This window comes from Arachis ipaensis, chromosome B5, assembly GCF_059453495.1.
Source record: "Arachis ipaensis isolate K30076 ecotype BB chromosome B5, ASM5945349v1, whole genome shotgun sequence".
Classification (NCBI taxonomy): domain Eukaryota; kingdom Viridiplantae; phylum Streptophyta; class Magnoliopsida; order Fabales; family Fabaceae; genus Arachis; species Arachis ipaensis.
In genome coordinates this window covers 25,012,116-25,028,999 of record NC_142440.1, presented here as the reverse complement: position 1 = coordinate 25,028,999, position 16,884 = coordinate 25,012,116, and the positions used below count along the sequence as shown (strand labels likewise).

Below are 16,884 nucleotides of genomic sequence, written 5' to 3'. Positions count from 1 at the left end.
AAACTTAGGAAAAAGAAATATTCAAAACTAGTAAAAAGAATCATCCAAAACCAAGAAAAAGAAGACTATATGCAGGAGAGAAGACGGTGGCTGCGAATCGTGTATTGATGGGAGAAAGGATGCAAGAGGGAGCTGAAACGTGCAGTGATGCTCACGTAGACTACTTCACGGGTGAGGTCCGAAAGAACTCCGAACGTTGCAGCAGCGGCACGATGGCAAGAATGACACCAAAGTCAACAGTGCACCCACGACATTACAATGGAGAGAACGACCATGCAAGGATGCCGGCGACGCAGAACGGCTACGAGGGAGGACGTGCAGAAAGAGACGGTTGCACACGACGGAGGGCCAAGAATTGATTCGTGCAACAAGATGGTGCATCGGAGACATGACGGCAATACGATGGGCGGGAGGAGGCAGATGTCAAAGACGCAATGGATGAGAACGGAAGAGAGAGAGAGAATAAAAGCGTGTATAATAAGTGATTTATGGTTTAGGGATGTACGGAGTAAATATAAAATAGAGCGCAAAACTAAATTTTTTAAATTTTAAAACTAAGATTAGAGGGAAGTTGGCTAACTACAACTATAATTGGTATTCTGGATTTTTTTTATTATTTATTGATGGGTGTCATTTAAGTGATCCATATAAAGAGATTTTTTTTAGCTGCCTCCTCATGAGATGCAAATAAGGATTTATCTTCGAGTGCATATGCAATTAGTAGGCTTAAAATAATGATAATTGGTTTTGGTTCCTATCTAATTTAAAACAACTAACCAGGTCAATTTAAATTACATCAGTATTTGATTGGCATCCATCAATTATTACCGCTGCGAAGTAAGTATATAATAAGAATAGATATGCATAATTATTGCACATTATTATCAACATGTGAAAAAAAATTTTTGTATAGAGTTTAAAAAATGATAGAAGAGAAAACATGCGGTGAAGTGAAAGAAGATACAAAAAAAATTACTAAATGCAATTTGTTATACTCGTTTAGGCATAGAATTTACAAAAATTATGGAACAACTTCGTATATTTTTATAAGAACTTGCAAATTAGATAAAAACTAAAGAAAATATTAACAAATGAGTAAAGTCACATTTTCTTCACCGTCGATAAAATCTCATAACTACTAATGTTGCTGAATCATTAGTGGTCCTTTATAGTAATTTTTTTATTAAATTATGCAAGTATTTGTTGTGAATCGATCTTTTTATTTATAACATAAAATATATAAGAATAAAATATTATTTTTTAAATAAATTTAAATAAATAACAAGATAATTTTTACAAAATAGTTCAATAATAATACTAAATTTATTTTTAATTAAGAAATGACGCTAGTAATAAACAAATGGGTGAGGAAAGATGATAAAAATGCAAAAATCTATTATATTACGCATATTATTAAAATAATTGATGTGGCAATAGAATATTCTAATTGAAATACCATTTTCTAATAGTAAGAAAAATATGGATATCAAATATATAAAATGGAACTGTAAGTAATTTAAAAAAATAAAATGATAATTAAAAAACTGATTGATTTGAAGATATTTTTTATTTTCGTTTTTTATTTTTATTTTTTAAAAATAATTTTTATCTTTAATTTTTATATTTTTGAAAATACGATTGATTCGTGAAAAAAAAATTATTTTCAAACGATGAAAATAATGAAAATTTATTTGGTTAGCCTATTTTTAAAATGTATTTCTAATGTATTAGAATATAATAAAATAAATCCAATAACAATAAGAATACTTACAAGTATACTAAAAGTTTAGAAACTTACAAATATAATATTAAAATTTTTTATCTAAATATTTTTTTTATAAAAAATAAATCGTTAAAAATAATCAATAAATTGTTAAAATTAAAAAAAGTTTTAAAATAAAAATACCAAGTTTATTACCAGTAATTTTTATTCTTTTAATTTTTATTTATTGATACTTTGTTATTAATTAATTACTAATTAAACAAATTATTTCTATAACAAATATTTTTTTATTTATGGCATTTGAAAAGAGAATGTAAAAGAGATATTTTAAAATAGAAATATTTAAAATTAATATTTTTAAATAAAAATAAATTATAGTAATACTAAAAAATAATATCAGATAAAAGTACAAAATAAATAAAGCATATAAAATAAGATAACAGTTGGATTTAGTTTTAAAAATGAGAGTACGATTGAAAAAAAAAAAGATTATCTTAAATAAGAAGAATACAAATAAGCTTTTATATTGAATACAATACAAATAAATTTTTATGCCTCTTGTCAATTATGGTCGAATTCATTCTATTTATGATAATTTTTTTTTTATCATTTGTAGGAGCTTTGAATCAAAGAAGAAACACCAAAAAATACACTAACATAAAAAATACAAAAACAAAAAAAAAATTATCATATTTTTATTAAATTCAAAAATATACCAACACAAAAATTATTTTAGAAAAATACGAAAAAAAACTTGAAACACATTAAAGACAGAAAATGAAAAGAGCTTTAAATTTTAAAAAAAATCTAAATATAAAAAAAAAATAGAACTCAAGTTCAGTAAAATAAAATTTGAAAGAGCTCTTTTATTTTGAATGGAAGGAAGAGAATGAAAAAATTGGTGAAAAAAAATAAAAGAGAGCTAATGACAAATAGGTTCCTAATCTTTATTTTTGCAGACATTTTCGTCCCCAAGGATTAAAAAATATATTCATGTCCCTGACCCATCTAAAACACAGACAAATTGACTCTTCCGTTGAAGTGATTCCGTTTGACTCAATGGAAAACGCTGACATGGCTCCGTGGCGCTGACCTGACCGTTACGGGGACACACGTGGCATGTAACTTTTCAAAACAGGACATATTAGTCCTCTCACACCAAAACGCGTAGTTTTTCAAAACAGGACAGATTAGTCCTACTATACCAAAACGACGTCGTTTCTAAGCTCTATTTCTCAGCTCTGTCAACTGTGAACAATTCCTATTAACCTCTCTTCATTTCTTCAATCAAAACTCAAACTTTCCTCTTCTTTGAGCTGACAAATCATGAAAGGATCAAAGATTTTCCATCACAACAAATCCTAGGTTGAAGATATTTATTGGAACCATTTTCAATTCCTTCATTTTGCAAAGTTTATGCCCAGCACTTATAATTAGCACCTTGTAAGTATCTTCTTTCTCACTCTTGTAAATCAACGAAAATTACATACCCTTTTACTTTTGTGTAATGAAATGAGTGATTTTTAATTTTGGGGTGTGACGGAAATTGAATTTGGGAATTTTAGTTCATGCAAGGTGTCTGCATACCCTTTTTGCTCTATTGATTAATTTTTTTCTTTCAATTTGTTTCAACTATGTTATTTGCAATGTAGGGTTTGTGATTGGATTCTGCAGAAAGAATTTTTGTTTAATTTAATGTTGTTTTAGGTTCTGCAAAAAGTGATTTTACAACTAAAAAATTGCTATATAATTAAAAAAGTTTGAAAGTGGATTTTTTTAATTTAATCAAATATAAGAAAGAAAATTGATTATTTTTAGTATTTATTTATTTATTTTGGTTTGGTTTTTTGGCTAAATAAACTGAATAAAAAACACCATTACTTCTTTGAAATTCCAAGTTGCTAAAACACCTTGTTTTGCTTTGAAAGAGTTCTATTTTTTTGAGATTGCATTGTAGTAGAGGAAAAACATGCATCAACATTGTAGGTTCCGCCCTTATTATGATCCTCACTGTGAACGGTGACGATGTTTGGATCTTTTTAATTGAAGGAGGAACCAAAGCAAAAGAAAATAATAAAGTGAAGAAGTAGAAAATAATATGTGGGTTGTTAGAAGAAGAAGTTACCAGAAAATATGAGCCTTTAAGGTCTTGGTGATGCCCTGTGGAATATAGAGTTGACACGTCATCTCCGACCGGTACAGAAGATCTCATCCAAGATCGACCTACAGTTTCAGATAACCCTCGGAACAGGTATCAATGTTAGGAAGTGGATATGGGTCTTTAGGACACGCCTTGTTCAGGTCAGTGTAATCGACGCACATCCTCCACTCGCCGTTTTGCTTTTTGACCAGTACCACATTCGCAAGCCGTGCCAGATATTTGACCTCTCTGATAAAGCCGGCTTCTAGGAAGGCTTGTACTTGCTCCTCCACCACTTGAGCTCCTTCAGGTCCGAGCTTCCGTCTTCTTTGCTGAACAGGTCGCGATCCAGGATATACTGACAGTTTATGTGACATGAGTTCAGGATCTATCCCTGGCATGTCAGAGGCTTTCCAGCTGAAGAGGTCAAAATTTTCTTGTAGGAGCCCTACAAGCTTCTGCTTCAAATCTTCTTTCAGGTTGGCTCCTATGTTAGTATTTCTTCCTTCCTCCTCTCCAACCTGTACCTCAGTTTTTCCTCCGGGTTGTGGTCGCAACTCTTCTTTAGCTCTGACTCCTCCAAACTCAATGGTGTGCACCTCCTTACCCTTTTCTCTCAGGTTCAGGCTTTTGTTGTAGCACTTTCTCTCTAGCTTCTGGTCTCCCTTAATGGTTGCAATTCCCTCTGAGGTTGGGAATTTCATGCAAAGGTAGGGGGTGAAAACCATTGCTCTGAGCTGATTTAGGGTGGTTCTGCCAATTAGGGGTTGTAGGCTGAACCCACATCGACGACTATGAAGTCGATACTCAGAGTTTTGGATTTCGCCCTTTTTTCCAAAAGTTGTGTGAAGGGGTATGAATCCTAGTGGTTTTATTGGCATATCCGCCAGCCCATATAGGGTGTCAGGGTAGGCCCTTAACTCTTTTTCATCCAGCCCCAGCATATCAAATGCTGGTTTGAACAAGATGTTGGCTGAGCTTTCCTGATCTACCAGAGTTCTGTGAAGATAGGCATTGGCAAGAATCATAGTTATCACAACTGGATCATCATGTCCAGGAATGATACATTTCCCATCTTCTTTGGTGAAAGAAATAGTGGGTAGGTCAGGAACTCCGCCCCCGACCTGGTAGACTTCCTTCAAGTGTCTCTTGTGAGATGACTTGGTGAGACCACCTCCGCCAAATCCTCCCGAGATCATGTGTATATGTCTTTCCAGGGTTTATGGTGGTGGGTCTCTTCGGTCCTCGTCATCTCGCTTTCTCTTACCATGATGGTCCGACCTTTCCATGAGATATCTATCCAGCCAACCTTCTCTGGCTAGCTTTTCTATCACATTTTTAAGGTCATAACAATCATTTGTTGAGTGGCCATATAACTTATGGTACTCACAGTAGTCACCACGACTCCCTCCTTTTGTATTTTTGATATCTCCTAGGCCTTTCTGGGCCGACTTTCTCTTTCTTCTTGGGCTCTTTTTCTCTCTCTTTTGATGAGTGAGAGTGTCCCGATCGCCAACTTGGCTCTCGAAGTCTAGCATTTTCCTCCATGTAGATGTACTTCTCCGCTCTTTCCTGTACATCACTCAGGGAGGTGGGGTGCCTTTTTGAGATGGACTAGGAGAAAGGGCCTTCTCAGAGTCCATTTACTAGGCCCATAATTACTGCCTCCATGGGCAGATCTTGGATCTCCAAGCACACTTTGTTGAACATTTCCATGTAGTCCCTTAAGGGTTCTCCGACCTCTTGTTTTACTCCCAAGAGGCTTGGTTCGTGCTTTACCTTATCCTTTTGGATTGAGAATCGCATGAGGAACTTCTGTGAGAGGTCTTCAAAACTGTTGACCGACCTTGGGGGGAGATTATCAAACCACTTCATCGTTGCTTTAGTTAGAGTTGTTGGAAAAGCCTTGCAGCGAGTAGCATCAGAAGCATCGGCTAAGTACATCTGACTTTTAAAATTGCTTAAATGATGCTTTGGATCTGTAGTTCCATCATAGAGGTCCATATCAGGGCTTTTAAAGTTTCTGGACACTTTTGCCCTCATTATGTCCTCACTGAATGGATCTTCTCCTCCCAAGGGAGAGTCTTCTCAGTCACTGCGAGATCTTCGACCTTTGAGAGCGGATTCTAACCTTGGGAGCTTTTCCTCAAGCTCCTTTCATCGCTCAATCTTGTTCCTCAGATTTCTCTCTGCTTGTTGTTGTCGTTCCAGCTCTTGCTCCAACTGCTCCAGGCGCCCTTGGTGGCCATGGAACAGTCCCATGAAGTCAGCTGCATGGGGCTGCCCTTCCTTTCCTGATTCGCGCCCCTTAGAGGAATTTCTCTTTTGGTCCTTTACTCCCGAAGTGCCTTCTTTATATTGGTTGGTCGCCCCTTGGTGGGTGACTATCGCTCTGTCGTTGTTACCAGCGCCCTGATTTTCTTGCTCAGAATCGGACGATGTATTTCCATCCTCGTTGAATTCGTCCGCCATCATTAGTTGATCCCCAGGTCCTCAGCAACGGCACCAATGTTATGTGGGTAACTTGAAGTTAGTGGGTTGGGCTTGTGAAACTGGCACACGCGTTTGATGGAGGTAATCTCCGACTAGGCTCGCGTCTGGGAGCTGTCGTCTGACTTGTGTATGTGAAAGAATGGGGGGTGGTACCTGCAAAGACACTCCGATGCCTAAGTTAGCAAAGAGTATTGGAACATAAAGATACGTGAGGGGTGTCAGTATATTTATAGTGGTGAACCAATAACCACCGTTGGAGTAGTTCCACTTTTTTAGGTGGATAACCGTCCCTTTATCCTAGGAAGTTGAGATATGGCTCTTGGAAGTGGGTTGAGAGATTTTAGAGGCAGTTACTTACGGAAATAAGGGTTATCTGCCAGCTAATCTTCGATCCGACTTCCTTAGAGCAAGTCTGTGTAGGATGCGACTTCTTGTGAGAAGGTCGGTGTCGAGTGAAGGCTAATCTTTGGATTGGGCCTTTTATTTAGACCTGGGCTTTAGTGTAGGGTCAGGGTATGAACAGATATGTATTCTAACTGTTCTTTTTTATAATTTTTTCTTATATTAATAATTATTGAATTGTTATAAAAGTAATTTAAATTTTTTTTTGGTTAGTCGTACTATAAGTAATTCAACTGAAGGATTTAACGTCATTTTTAATATTGATAGTCAAAATTCTTTAACACCAATTTCATATACAACTCAACTTGTCTCTACACCTCAGACCTCCATTAAGTGGCTTTACTAAGTATAATGACCTTACAAAAGAAGAAGGATAAATTTTTCAAAAATGCAAGTAAGCTTAAGAAAGAATTATTTGAATATGGTATTGCTTATAAGTTTTCAGACAATCTATTTGTTCCGACCCAATCCAACTGGCAACATGGCCCGACTCGGGCAGCCGACCCGACGGACATATCAAACCCGAACCAAGAAGAATACCCGATACCTTCTCCTCTCTAGCAACACACATGACAGCTGGGGGAAAAGAAGCTTTCTGGAAGGCGGGTCTGCTCCTGTGGGACCCGTCCTAGATATAGAGTATATAAAGGGAGGGCCCTACCCTTCCCCAAGGTACGTCATGATTCCCTCACTTTCACTGCCATCTGTACGGATTCTGACTTGAGCGTCGGAGTCCTTTTTGCAGGTGGCTCCTCCTTTACACCACAAAAACTCGGGAGGTAGCAAGGTTCCAACTCTCCACCCCTCGTCACGAACTCGGGAGGTCCATTCACACCAACAACCCAGATCCAGATTCCCCGTCTTCTTCACTCGCTTCGTTTCCCAACCCGTTCGGTACCCGACTAACCGAACATTGACGCTGTCTATGGGACTCTGATTCTGGCCTAAATGGACTTCCTGTTGGGTCCTATGGAAGGAGAGGATGGAGGCAAACCACATGGGAAGGAAATGGTCCACCGAACCAGTATGGTAGCTTCCTTGGCTTCCTCCTACGAACGCACAAGATCCCTTCGTCCCTTTGGAAGAACAGGCAGCGACAGCGCGAGAATAATGCAAGAGCTGCATGAAGAACTGAAGATTGATGGTTTAGAAGTTATAGTAAACTCTCATTGTAAGTATAGTTACTAAACCAAGCAATCAACCTTTCTTACAAATGTTTTGGTTGTCACAAGTAACAAACCCCTTTAAAATTGATAACTGAGTATTTAAACCTCGGGTCGTCTTCTCAAGGAATTAGAGGGAAGTATGTTCTTATTATTGGTTATGAAGATTGTAAATCGGGGTTGTGAAGATAAGGAACAAGTAATTTAAATTGCAATTAAAATAGGTAAAAGACTGTAAAATAAATAAATAACTGTAAAAACATATTTTTGGCAAGGTGTGAGAAATTGAAAGTCCTATCCTAGTTATCCTTATCAATGATGATGAAAATTGAACCTTAATTCCACTTAGTTAACCTTTGCTAGAGCAAGGGAAGGTCAAGTGGCTAATTAGTTAGATCCTCAAATCCTAGTTAATCCCTAAGGAAAGATTAGGATTATTGAAGTTCAATTCAATTAGCAAAGATAACGATTATCAATCATGTTGAGTTTGATAACTCCTGAGTTACTGATTTCTTAACCAAGACCAAAAGGGAAAAGTAAATCTACTGGAATAAAAATGTCTTCAGATTGGAAGCAACAGTAATATAAATAAAAGAGAGCAATAATAAACTGAAATACCTCAAATAACATTAATCAAAAGAATAATCTGTAACATAGAAGAATTCATAAATTAAATTGAAAAAATAAATAAAAAGGAATATTGAACCTGTGATGAAGAAGAAATAATCCTAAATCCTAAAACTAAATCCTAAGAGAGAGGAGGGAACCTCTCTCTCTAAAACTACATCTAATCCTAAAATTGTGAATATGAAAGCCTGTCTTTTATGAATGGATGCATTTCCCTACTTTATAGCCTCTAATATGTGTTTTCTGGGCCGAGAACTGGGTCAGAAACAGCCCAGAATTTGCTGGTTGCGAATTCAAACACGCTGATTTTTCGTCACTGCGACGCGGCCGCATGGAGCACGTGTTCGCGTCGTCTAGCGTCAGATAAACTATGGCATATTATATATCAAATCGAAGCCCCAGACGTTAGCTTTCCAACGCAACTGAAACCGCGTCGTTTGGACTTCTGTAGCTAAATTTATAGTCGTTTGAGTGCGAAGAGGTCAGGTTGGACAGCTTAGCAATTTCTCCAACTTCTTGTATTCCTTCCACTTTTGCATGCTTCCTTTCCATCCTCTGAGCCATTCCTGCCCTGTAATCTCTGAAATCACTTAACACACATATCAAGGCATCTAATGATAATAAGAGAGAATTTAAACATAGGGAACTTAAGGCCAAAGAAGCATGTTTTCAATCAAAACACATAATTAGGAAGGCAAATGTAAAACCATGCAAATAGTATGAATAAGTGGGTAAAGAGTTGATAAAATCCACTCAATTAAGCACAAGATAAACCATAAAATAGTAGTTTATCAACCTCCCCACACTTAAACATTAGCATGTCCTCATGCTAAGCTCAAGAGAAGCTATAAAGGTGAAGAGGAGTAGTAGAATGTATGAAATGCAACCTATCTATATGAATGCAACTACATGCAAAATGATTCTACCTACTTGGTTAAAAATAAATAAGTTCTCCAAGACAAACATGAATCAGATTTCACTAATTCAAATTATACAATAAAAGACAAGTAAACTTGTAAGAAGATAGCTCATAAAAGCAGGGAACACAGAATCAAGCATTGAACCCTTACTGGTAATGTATATCACTCTAATCTCTCAAGTGTCTAGGGTTAATCACTCTATTCTTCTCTAATCATGCCTTCTAAACCTTGTTCTTCATCTAACCAATCAATAAATATTTAGCATACTGATGCAAACATTATGAGGTCTTTTCAAGGTTGTAATGGGGCTAAGGTAAGGGTGAGGATATATGTATGGCCAAGTGAGCTATAATATGAATCCTTAATTAGCCTAAGCTCTCACCTAATATACATATACTCTATATACTTTTAAATTCACGCCTAGCTACCCATAATTCCCACTTTTATATGATTCCCATACTCATTGGTACGCAGAAATTGTGATTACACTTTGATTATGTAAAATTCATCGCTCTTTCTTTCCCTGGTAATGGCGCCAAAAACATGATGCCAATACCATGGTTCACAACTTCGCACAACTAACCAGCAAGTGCACTGGGTCGTCCAAGTAATACCTTACGTGAGTAAGGGTTGAATCCCACGGAGATTGTTGGTATGAAGCAAGCTATGGTCACCTTGTAAATCTCAGTCAGGCGGATATAAAACAGTAATGGGTTTTCCAAAATAAATAATAGAATAGGGATAGAGGTACTTATGTAAATCATTGGTAGGAATTTCAGATAAGCGAATTGAGATGCTTTTCGTTCCTCTGAACCTCTGCTTTCCTGCTATCTTCATCCAATCAGTCTTACTCCTTTCCATGGCTGGCTTTATGTGATACATCACCATTGTCAATGGCTACTTTCGGTCTTCTCTCGGGAAAATGATCCAAATGTCCTGTCACGGCACGGCTAATCGTCTGGAGGCATCACCCTTGTCAATGGCTTCATCTTATCCTCTCAGTGAAAATGGTCAACGCACCCTGTCACGGCACGGCTATTCATCTGTCGGTTCTCGATCATGCTGGAATAGGATTTACTATCCTTTTGCGTCTGTCACTACGCCTAGCAATCGCGAGTTTGGAGCTCGTCACAGTCATTCAATCATTGAATCCTACTCGGAATACCACAGACAAGGTTTAGACCTTCCGGATTCTCTTGAATGCCGCCATCATTCTAGCTTACACCACGAAGATTCTGATTAAGAGATCTAAGAGATACTCATTCAGTCGGAGGTAGAACGGAAGTGGTTGTCAGGCACGCGTTCATAGGGAATGATGATGATTGTCACGTTCATCACATTCAGGTTGAAGTGCGAATGAATATCTTAGAAGCGAAATAAGATGAATTGAATAGAAAACAGTAGTACTTTGCATTAATCTTTGAGGAACAGCAGAGCTCCACACCTTAATCTATGGAGTGTAGAAACTCTACCGTTGAAAATACATAAGTGATAATGGAGTTCATTGGTCTCGGCCCCAGAGGGGAACCGGAGTAACCAAGACTACTCTGATCCGAAGATAAAACTCAGGATGTCAAATACAATAGTGAAATGTCCTATTTATAATAAACTAGCTTCTAGGGTTTACAAAAGTAAGTAATTGATGCATAAATCCACTTCCGGGGCCCACTTGGTGTGTGCTTGGGCTGAGCTTTGAGTGTTGCACGTGTAGAGGTCCTCCTTGGAGTTGAACGCCAGCTTTTGTGCCAGTTTGGGCGTTCAACTCTGGTTTTGGCTCCTTTTCTGGCGCTGGACGCCATATTTGGGCAGAAAGCTGGCGTTGAACGCCAGTTTGCATCGTCTAAACTTGGCCAAAGTATGGACTATTATACATTGCTGAAGCGCGCCATTTCGAGTTCTGTAGCTCCATAAAATCCACTTTGAGTGCAGGGAGGTCAGAATCCAACAGCATCAGCAGTCCTTCTTCAACCTCTGAATCTGATTTTTGCTCAAGTCCCTCAATTTCAGTCAGAAAATACCTGAAATCACAGAAAAACACACAAACTCATAGTAAAGTCCAGAAATGTGAATTTAACATAAAAACTAATGAAAACATCCCTAAAAGTAACTAGATCCTACTAAAAACATACTAAAAACAATGTCAAAAAGCGTATAAATTATCCGCTCATCACAACACCAAACTTAAATTGTTGCTTGTCCCTAAGCAACTGAAAATCAAATAGGATAAAAAGAAGAGAATATACTATAAATTCCAAACTATCAATGAAACATAACTTCAATCAAATGAGCGGGACTTATAGCTTTTTGCCTCTTGAATAGTTTTGGCATCTCACTTTATCCATTGAGGTTCAGAATGATTGGCATCTATAGGAACTCAGAGTTCAGATAGTGTTATTGATTCTCCTAGTTCAGTATGATGATTCTTGAACACAGCTATTTTATGAGTCTTGGCCGTGGCCCTAAGCACTTTGTTTTCCAGTATTACCACCGGATACATAAATGCCACAGACACATAATTGGGTGAACCTTTTCAGATTGTGACTCAGCTTTGCTAAAGTCCCCAATTAGAGGTGTCCAGGGTTCTTAAGCACACTCTTTTTTTTTGCTTTGGACCTTGACTTTAACCGTTCAGTCTCAAGTTTTCACTTGACACCTACACGCCACAAGCACATGGTTAGGGACAGCTTGGTTTAGCCGCTTAGACCAGGATTTTATTCCTTTAGGCCCTCCTATCCACTGATGCTCAAAGCCTTGGGATCCTTTTTATTTGCCCTTGCCTTTTAGTTTTAAGGGTTATTGGCTTTTTGCTCTTGCCTCTTGGTTTTAAGAGCTTTTGGCTTTTTCTGCTTGCTTTTTCTTTTCTTTCTATTTTTTTTCGCCTATTTCTTTTTTTTTTTATGCAAGCTTTGTTCTTTGCTGCTTTTTCTTGCTTCAAGAATCATTTTTATGATTTTTCAGATTATCAAATAACATGTCTCCTAGTCATCATTCTTTCAAGAGCCAACATATTTAACATTCTTAAACAACAACTTCAAAAGACATATGCACTGTTCAAGCATACATTCAGAAAACAAGAAGCATTGTCACCACATCAATATAATTAAGCTAAGTTCAAGGATAAATTCGAAACTCATGTACTTCTTGTTCTTTTGAATTAAAACATTTTTCATTTAAGAGAGGTGATGGATTCATAGGACATTCATAACTTTAAGACAAAGTTACTAACTACTAATGATCATGTAATGAAGACACAAACATAGATAAGCACATAACATAGAAAACAAAAAACAGAAGAAATAAGAACAAGGAATGAATCCACCTTAGTGATGGTGGCGTTTCCTTCTTGAGGAACCAATGATGTCCTTGAGCTCTTCTATGTCTCTTCCTTGTCTTTGTTGCTCCTCCCTCATTACTTTTTGATCTTCTCTTATTTCATGAAGCATGATGGAGTGCTCTTGATGTTCCACCCTTAGTTGTCCCATATTGGAACTCAATTCTCCTAGGGAGGTGTTGATTTGCTCCCAATAGTTTTGTGGAGGAAAGTGCATTTGAGGCATCTCCGGGATCTCATGGTGATGAGCTTCATACGCCTCTTGAGCTCTATGAATGGGCTCTCTTCCTTGCTCCATATTTTTCTTAGTGATGAGCTTGTCCTCTTTAATGAGGATATCTTCCTCTATGTCAATCCCAGCTGAATTGCATAGGTGGCAAATGAGGTGAGGAAAGGCTAACCTTGCCATAGTGGAGGACTTGTCAGCCACCTTGTAGAGTTCTTGAGGTATAATCTCATGAACTTCCACCTCTTCTCCAATCATGATGCTATGGATCATGATGGCCCGGTCTATAGTAACTTCAGACCGGTTGCTAGTGGGAATGATTGAGCATTGAATGAACTCCAACCACCCTCTAGCTATAGGCTTGAGGTCCAATCTTCTTAGTTGAACCGGCTTGCCTTTGGAGTCAATCTTCCATTGAGCTCCTTCTACACATATGTCCATAAGGACTTGGTCCAACCTTTGATCAAAGTTGACTCTCCTTGTGTAGGGGCGTGCGTTCTCTTCCATGTTTGGCAAGTTGAACGCCAACCTCACATTTTCCGGACTAAAATCCAAGTATTTCCCCCGAACCATTGTAACATAGTTCTTTGGATCCGGGTTCTTACTTTGATCATGGTTCTTGGTGATCCATGCATTGGCATAGAACTCTTGAACCATTAGGATGCCGACTTGTTGGATGGGATTTGTTAGAACTTCCCAACCTCTTCTTTGAATTTCATGTCGGATCTCCGGATACTCATTTCTTTTGAGTTTGAAAGGGACCTCGGGGATCACCTTCTTCTTGGCCACAACATCATAGAAGTGGTCTTGATGGGCTTTGGAGATGAACCTTTCCATCTCCCATGGCTCGGAGGTGGAAGCTTTTGTCTTCCCTTTCCCCTTTCTAGAGGATTCTCTGGTCTTAGGTGCCATCAATGGTAATGGAAAAACAAAAAGCTTATGCTTTTACCACACCAAACTTAGAATATTACTCGCCCTCGAGCAATAAAAGAAAGAATAGATGAAGAAGAAGAAGAAATGGAAGAGAGGGAGAGTGGGAAGTGTTTCGGCCAAGAAGGGTGTAGAGGGGTGTGTTGTGTGAATTTGATGAAGAATGGAGGGCTTTATATAGGGAAGGGAGGGGGGAAAGGTTTCGGCCATATGGGTGGATTTGGGTGGGAAATTGGTTTTGAATTTTGAAGGTAGGTGGGGTTTATGAGGTAGGTTTATGGGGAAGAGTGGATGGATGTGAGTGGTGAAGAGGTGATGGGGAAGAGAGATTGAGGTGATTGGTGAAGGGTTTTGGGGAAGAGTGTTTATAGGATTGTGTGAAAGAGGGGTGAGAAGAAGTGAGTGGAGGTAGGTGGGGATCCTGTGGGGTCCACAGATCCTGAGATGATCCTGTGGGGTCCACAGATCCTGAGGTGTTCAAGGATTTACACCCTTGCACCAAATTAGGCATGTAAAATGCCCTTGCACACAACTCTGGGCGTTCAGCGCCAGGTTGGTGCCCATTTTGGGCGTTCAATGCCCATTTATTGCCATTTCTGGCGTTGAACGCCAGAACCATGCTTGTTCTGGGCGTTCAGCGCCAGGATGCTGCCCATTTTGGGCGTTCAGCGCCAGAACCATGCTCTGTTCTGGCGTTGAACGCCAGGCAGGAGCTTCCTCCAGGGTGTGATTTTTCTTCTGCTGTTTTTGATTCCGTTTTCAATTTTTATATTTATTTTGTGACTCCACATGATCATGAACCTATAAAGACATATAACTAAGAAAAATATAGTTAGATAAATAAAAATTGGGTTGTCTCCCAACAAGCGCTTCTTTAATGTCAATAGCTTGACATTGGGCTCTCATGGAGCCTCACAGATGTGCAGAGCTTTGTTGAGACTCTCCAACACCAAACTTAGAGTTTGGATATGGGAGTTCAACACCAAACTTAGAGTTTGGTTGTGGCCTCCCAACACCAAACTTAGAGTTTGACTTTGGGGGCTTGGGTTGACTCTGCTTTGAGAGAAGCTTTTCATGCTTCCTCTCCATGGTTGCAGAGGGAGATCCTTGAGTTTTAAACACAAGGGAGTCCTCATTCCATTGAAGGACTAGTTCACCTCTGTCAACATCAATCACAGCTCTTGCTGTGGCCAGGAAAGGTCTTCCTAAGATGATGGATTCATCCTCTTCCTTTCCAGTATCCAGGACTATGAAATCAGCAGGGATGTAAAGGCCTTCAACCTTTACTAACACGTCCTCTACTTGTCCATATGCCTGTTTTCTTGAATTGTCTGCCATCTCTAATGAGATTTTAGCAGCTTGCACCCCATAGATTCCTAGTTTCTCTATTACAGAGAGGGGCATGAGGTTTATTCCTGAACCAAGGTCACACAGGGCCTTAAAGATCATGGTGCCTATGGTACAAGGTATTATGAATTTTCCAGGATCTTGTCTCTTTTGAGGCAATGTCAGTTGATCCAGAACACTTAGTTCATTGATGAACAAGGGAGGTTCAACTTCCCAAGTATCAATGCCAAATAATTTGGCATTCAGCTTCATGATTGCACCAAGAAACTTGGCTGTTTGCTCTTCAGTAACATCCTCATTCTCTTCAAAAGAGGAATACTCATCAGAGCTCATGAAGGGCATAAGGAGGTTTAATGGAATCTCTATGGTCTCTAGATGAGCCTCAGAGTCCTTTGGTTCCTCAGAGGGAAGCTCCATATTGATCACTGGACGTCCCAGGAGGTCTTCCTCCTTGGGATTTACGTCCTCTCCTTCCCTTACAGGTTCGGCCATGGTGCTTATGTCAATGGCCTTGCACTCTCCTTTTGGGTTCTCTTCTGTATTGCTTGGGAGAGTACTAGGAGGGATTTCAGTGATCCTCTTACTCAGCTGGCCCACTTGTGCTTCCAAATTTCTATTGGAAGACCTTGTTTCATTCATGAAACTTACAGTGGCCTTAGACAGATCAGAGACTAAGTTTGCCAAATTAGAGGTATTTTGTTCAGAATTCTCTGTCTGTTGCTGAGTGGATGATGGAAAAGGTTTGCTATTGCTAAACATGTTTCTTCCACCATTATTAAAGCCTTGTTGAGGCTTTTGATCCTTCCATGAGAAATTTGGATGATTTCTCCATGATGAGTTATAGGTGTTTCCATAAGGTTCACCTAAGTAATTCACCTCTGCTATTGCAGGGTTCTCAGGATCATAAGCTTCTTCTTCAAAAGATGCCTCTTGAGTACTGTTGGATGCAGCTTGCATTTCATTCAGACTCTGAGAGATCATATTGACTTGCTGAGTCAATATTTTATTCTGAGCCAATATGGCATTCAGAGTATCAATCTCAAAAACTCCCTTCTTCATAGGCGTCCCATTATTCACAGGATTCCTTTCAGAAGTGTACATGAACTGGTTATTTGCAACCATGTCAATGAGTTCTTGAGCTTCTGCAGGCGTTTTCTTTAGGTGAATGGATCCACCTGCAGAGGTATCCAATGACATCTTAGATAACTCAGACAGACCATCATAGAATATATCCAGGATGGTCCATTCTGAAAGCATGTCAGAAGGACACTTTTTGGTCAGTCCTTTGTATCTCTCCCAAGCTTCATAGAGGGATTCACCTTCTTTTTGTCTGAAGGTCTGAACGTCCACTCTAAGTTTACTAAGCTTTTGAGGAGGAAAGAACTTGGCTAAGTAAGCCTTGACCAGCTTATCCCAAGAGTTCAGGCTATCCTTAGGTTGAGAGTCCAACCACACTCTAGCTCTGTCTCTTACAGCAAAAGGGAAAAGCATGAGCCTGTAGACTTCAGGATCTACTCCATTAGTCTTAACAGTATCACATATCTGCAAGAATTCAGTTAAGAACTGAAAAGGATCTTCAGAT

General features: G+C 38.7%; 1 protein-coding gene and 1 non-coding gene across 2 annotated transcripts; one reads left to right on the top strand and one right to left on the bottom strand.

The window, feature by feature from the left end:
- Positions 1–5,495: 5,495 nt before the first annotated feature.
- Positions 5,496–5,906, bottom strand: LOC148563641 (uncharacterized). Its single transcript, XM_088486886.1, has one exon. It carries the CDS (start codon positions 5,904–5,906, stop codon positions 5,496–5,498), a length of 411 nt encoding a protein of 136 aa, XP_088343012.1.
- A 10,647-nt stretch (positions 5,907–16,553) lies between these two features.
- On the top strand, positions 16,554–16,661 carry LOC148563640 (small nucleolar RNA R71). The gene has a single exon (XR_015883947.1). It is a non-coding gene; the product is annotated as a small nucleolar RNA R71 (small nucleolar RNA).
- The last annotated feature ends 223 nt before the right edge of the window (positions 16,662–16,884 follow it).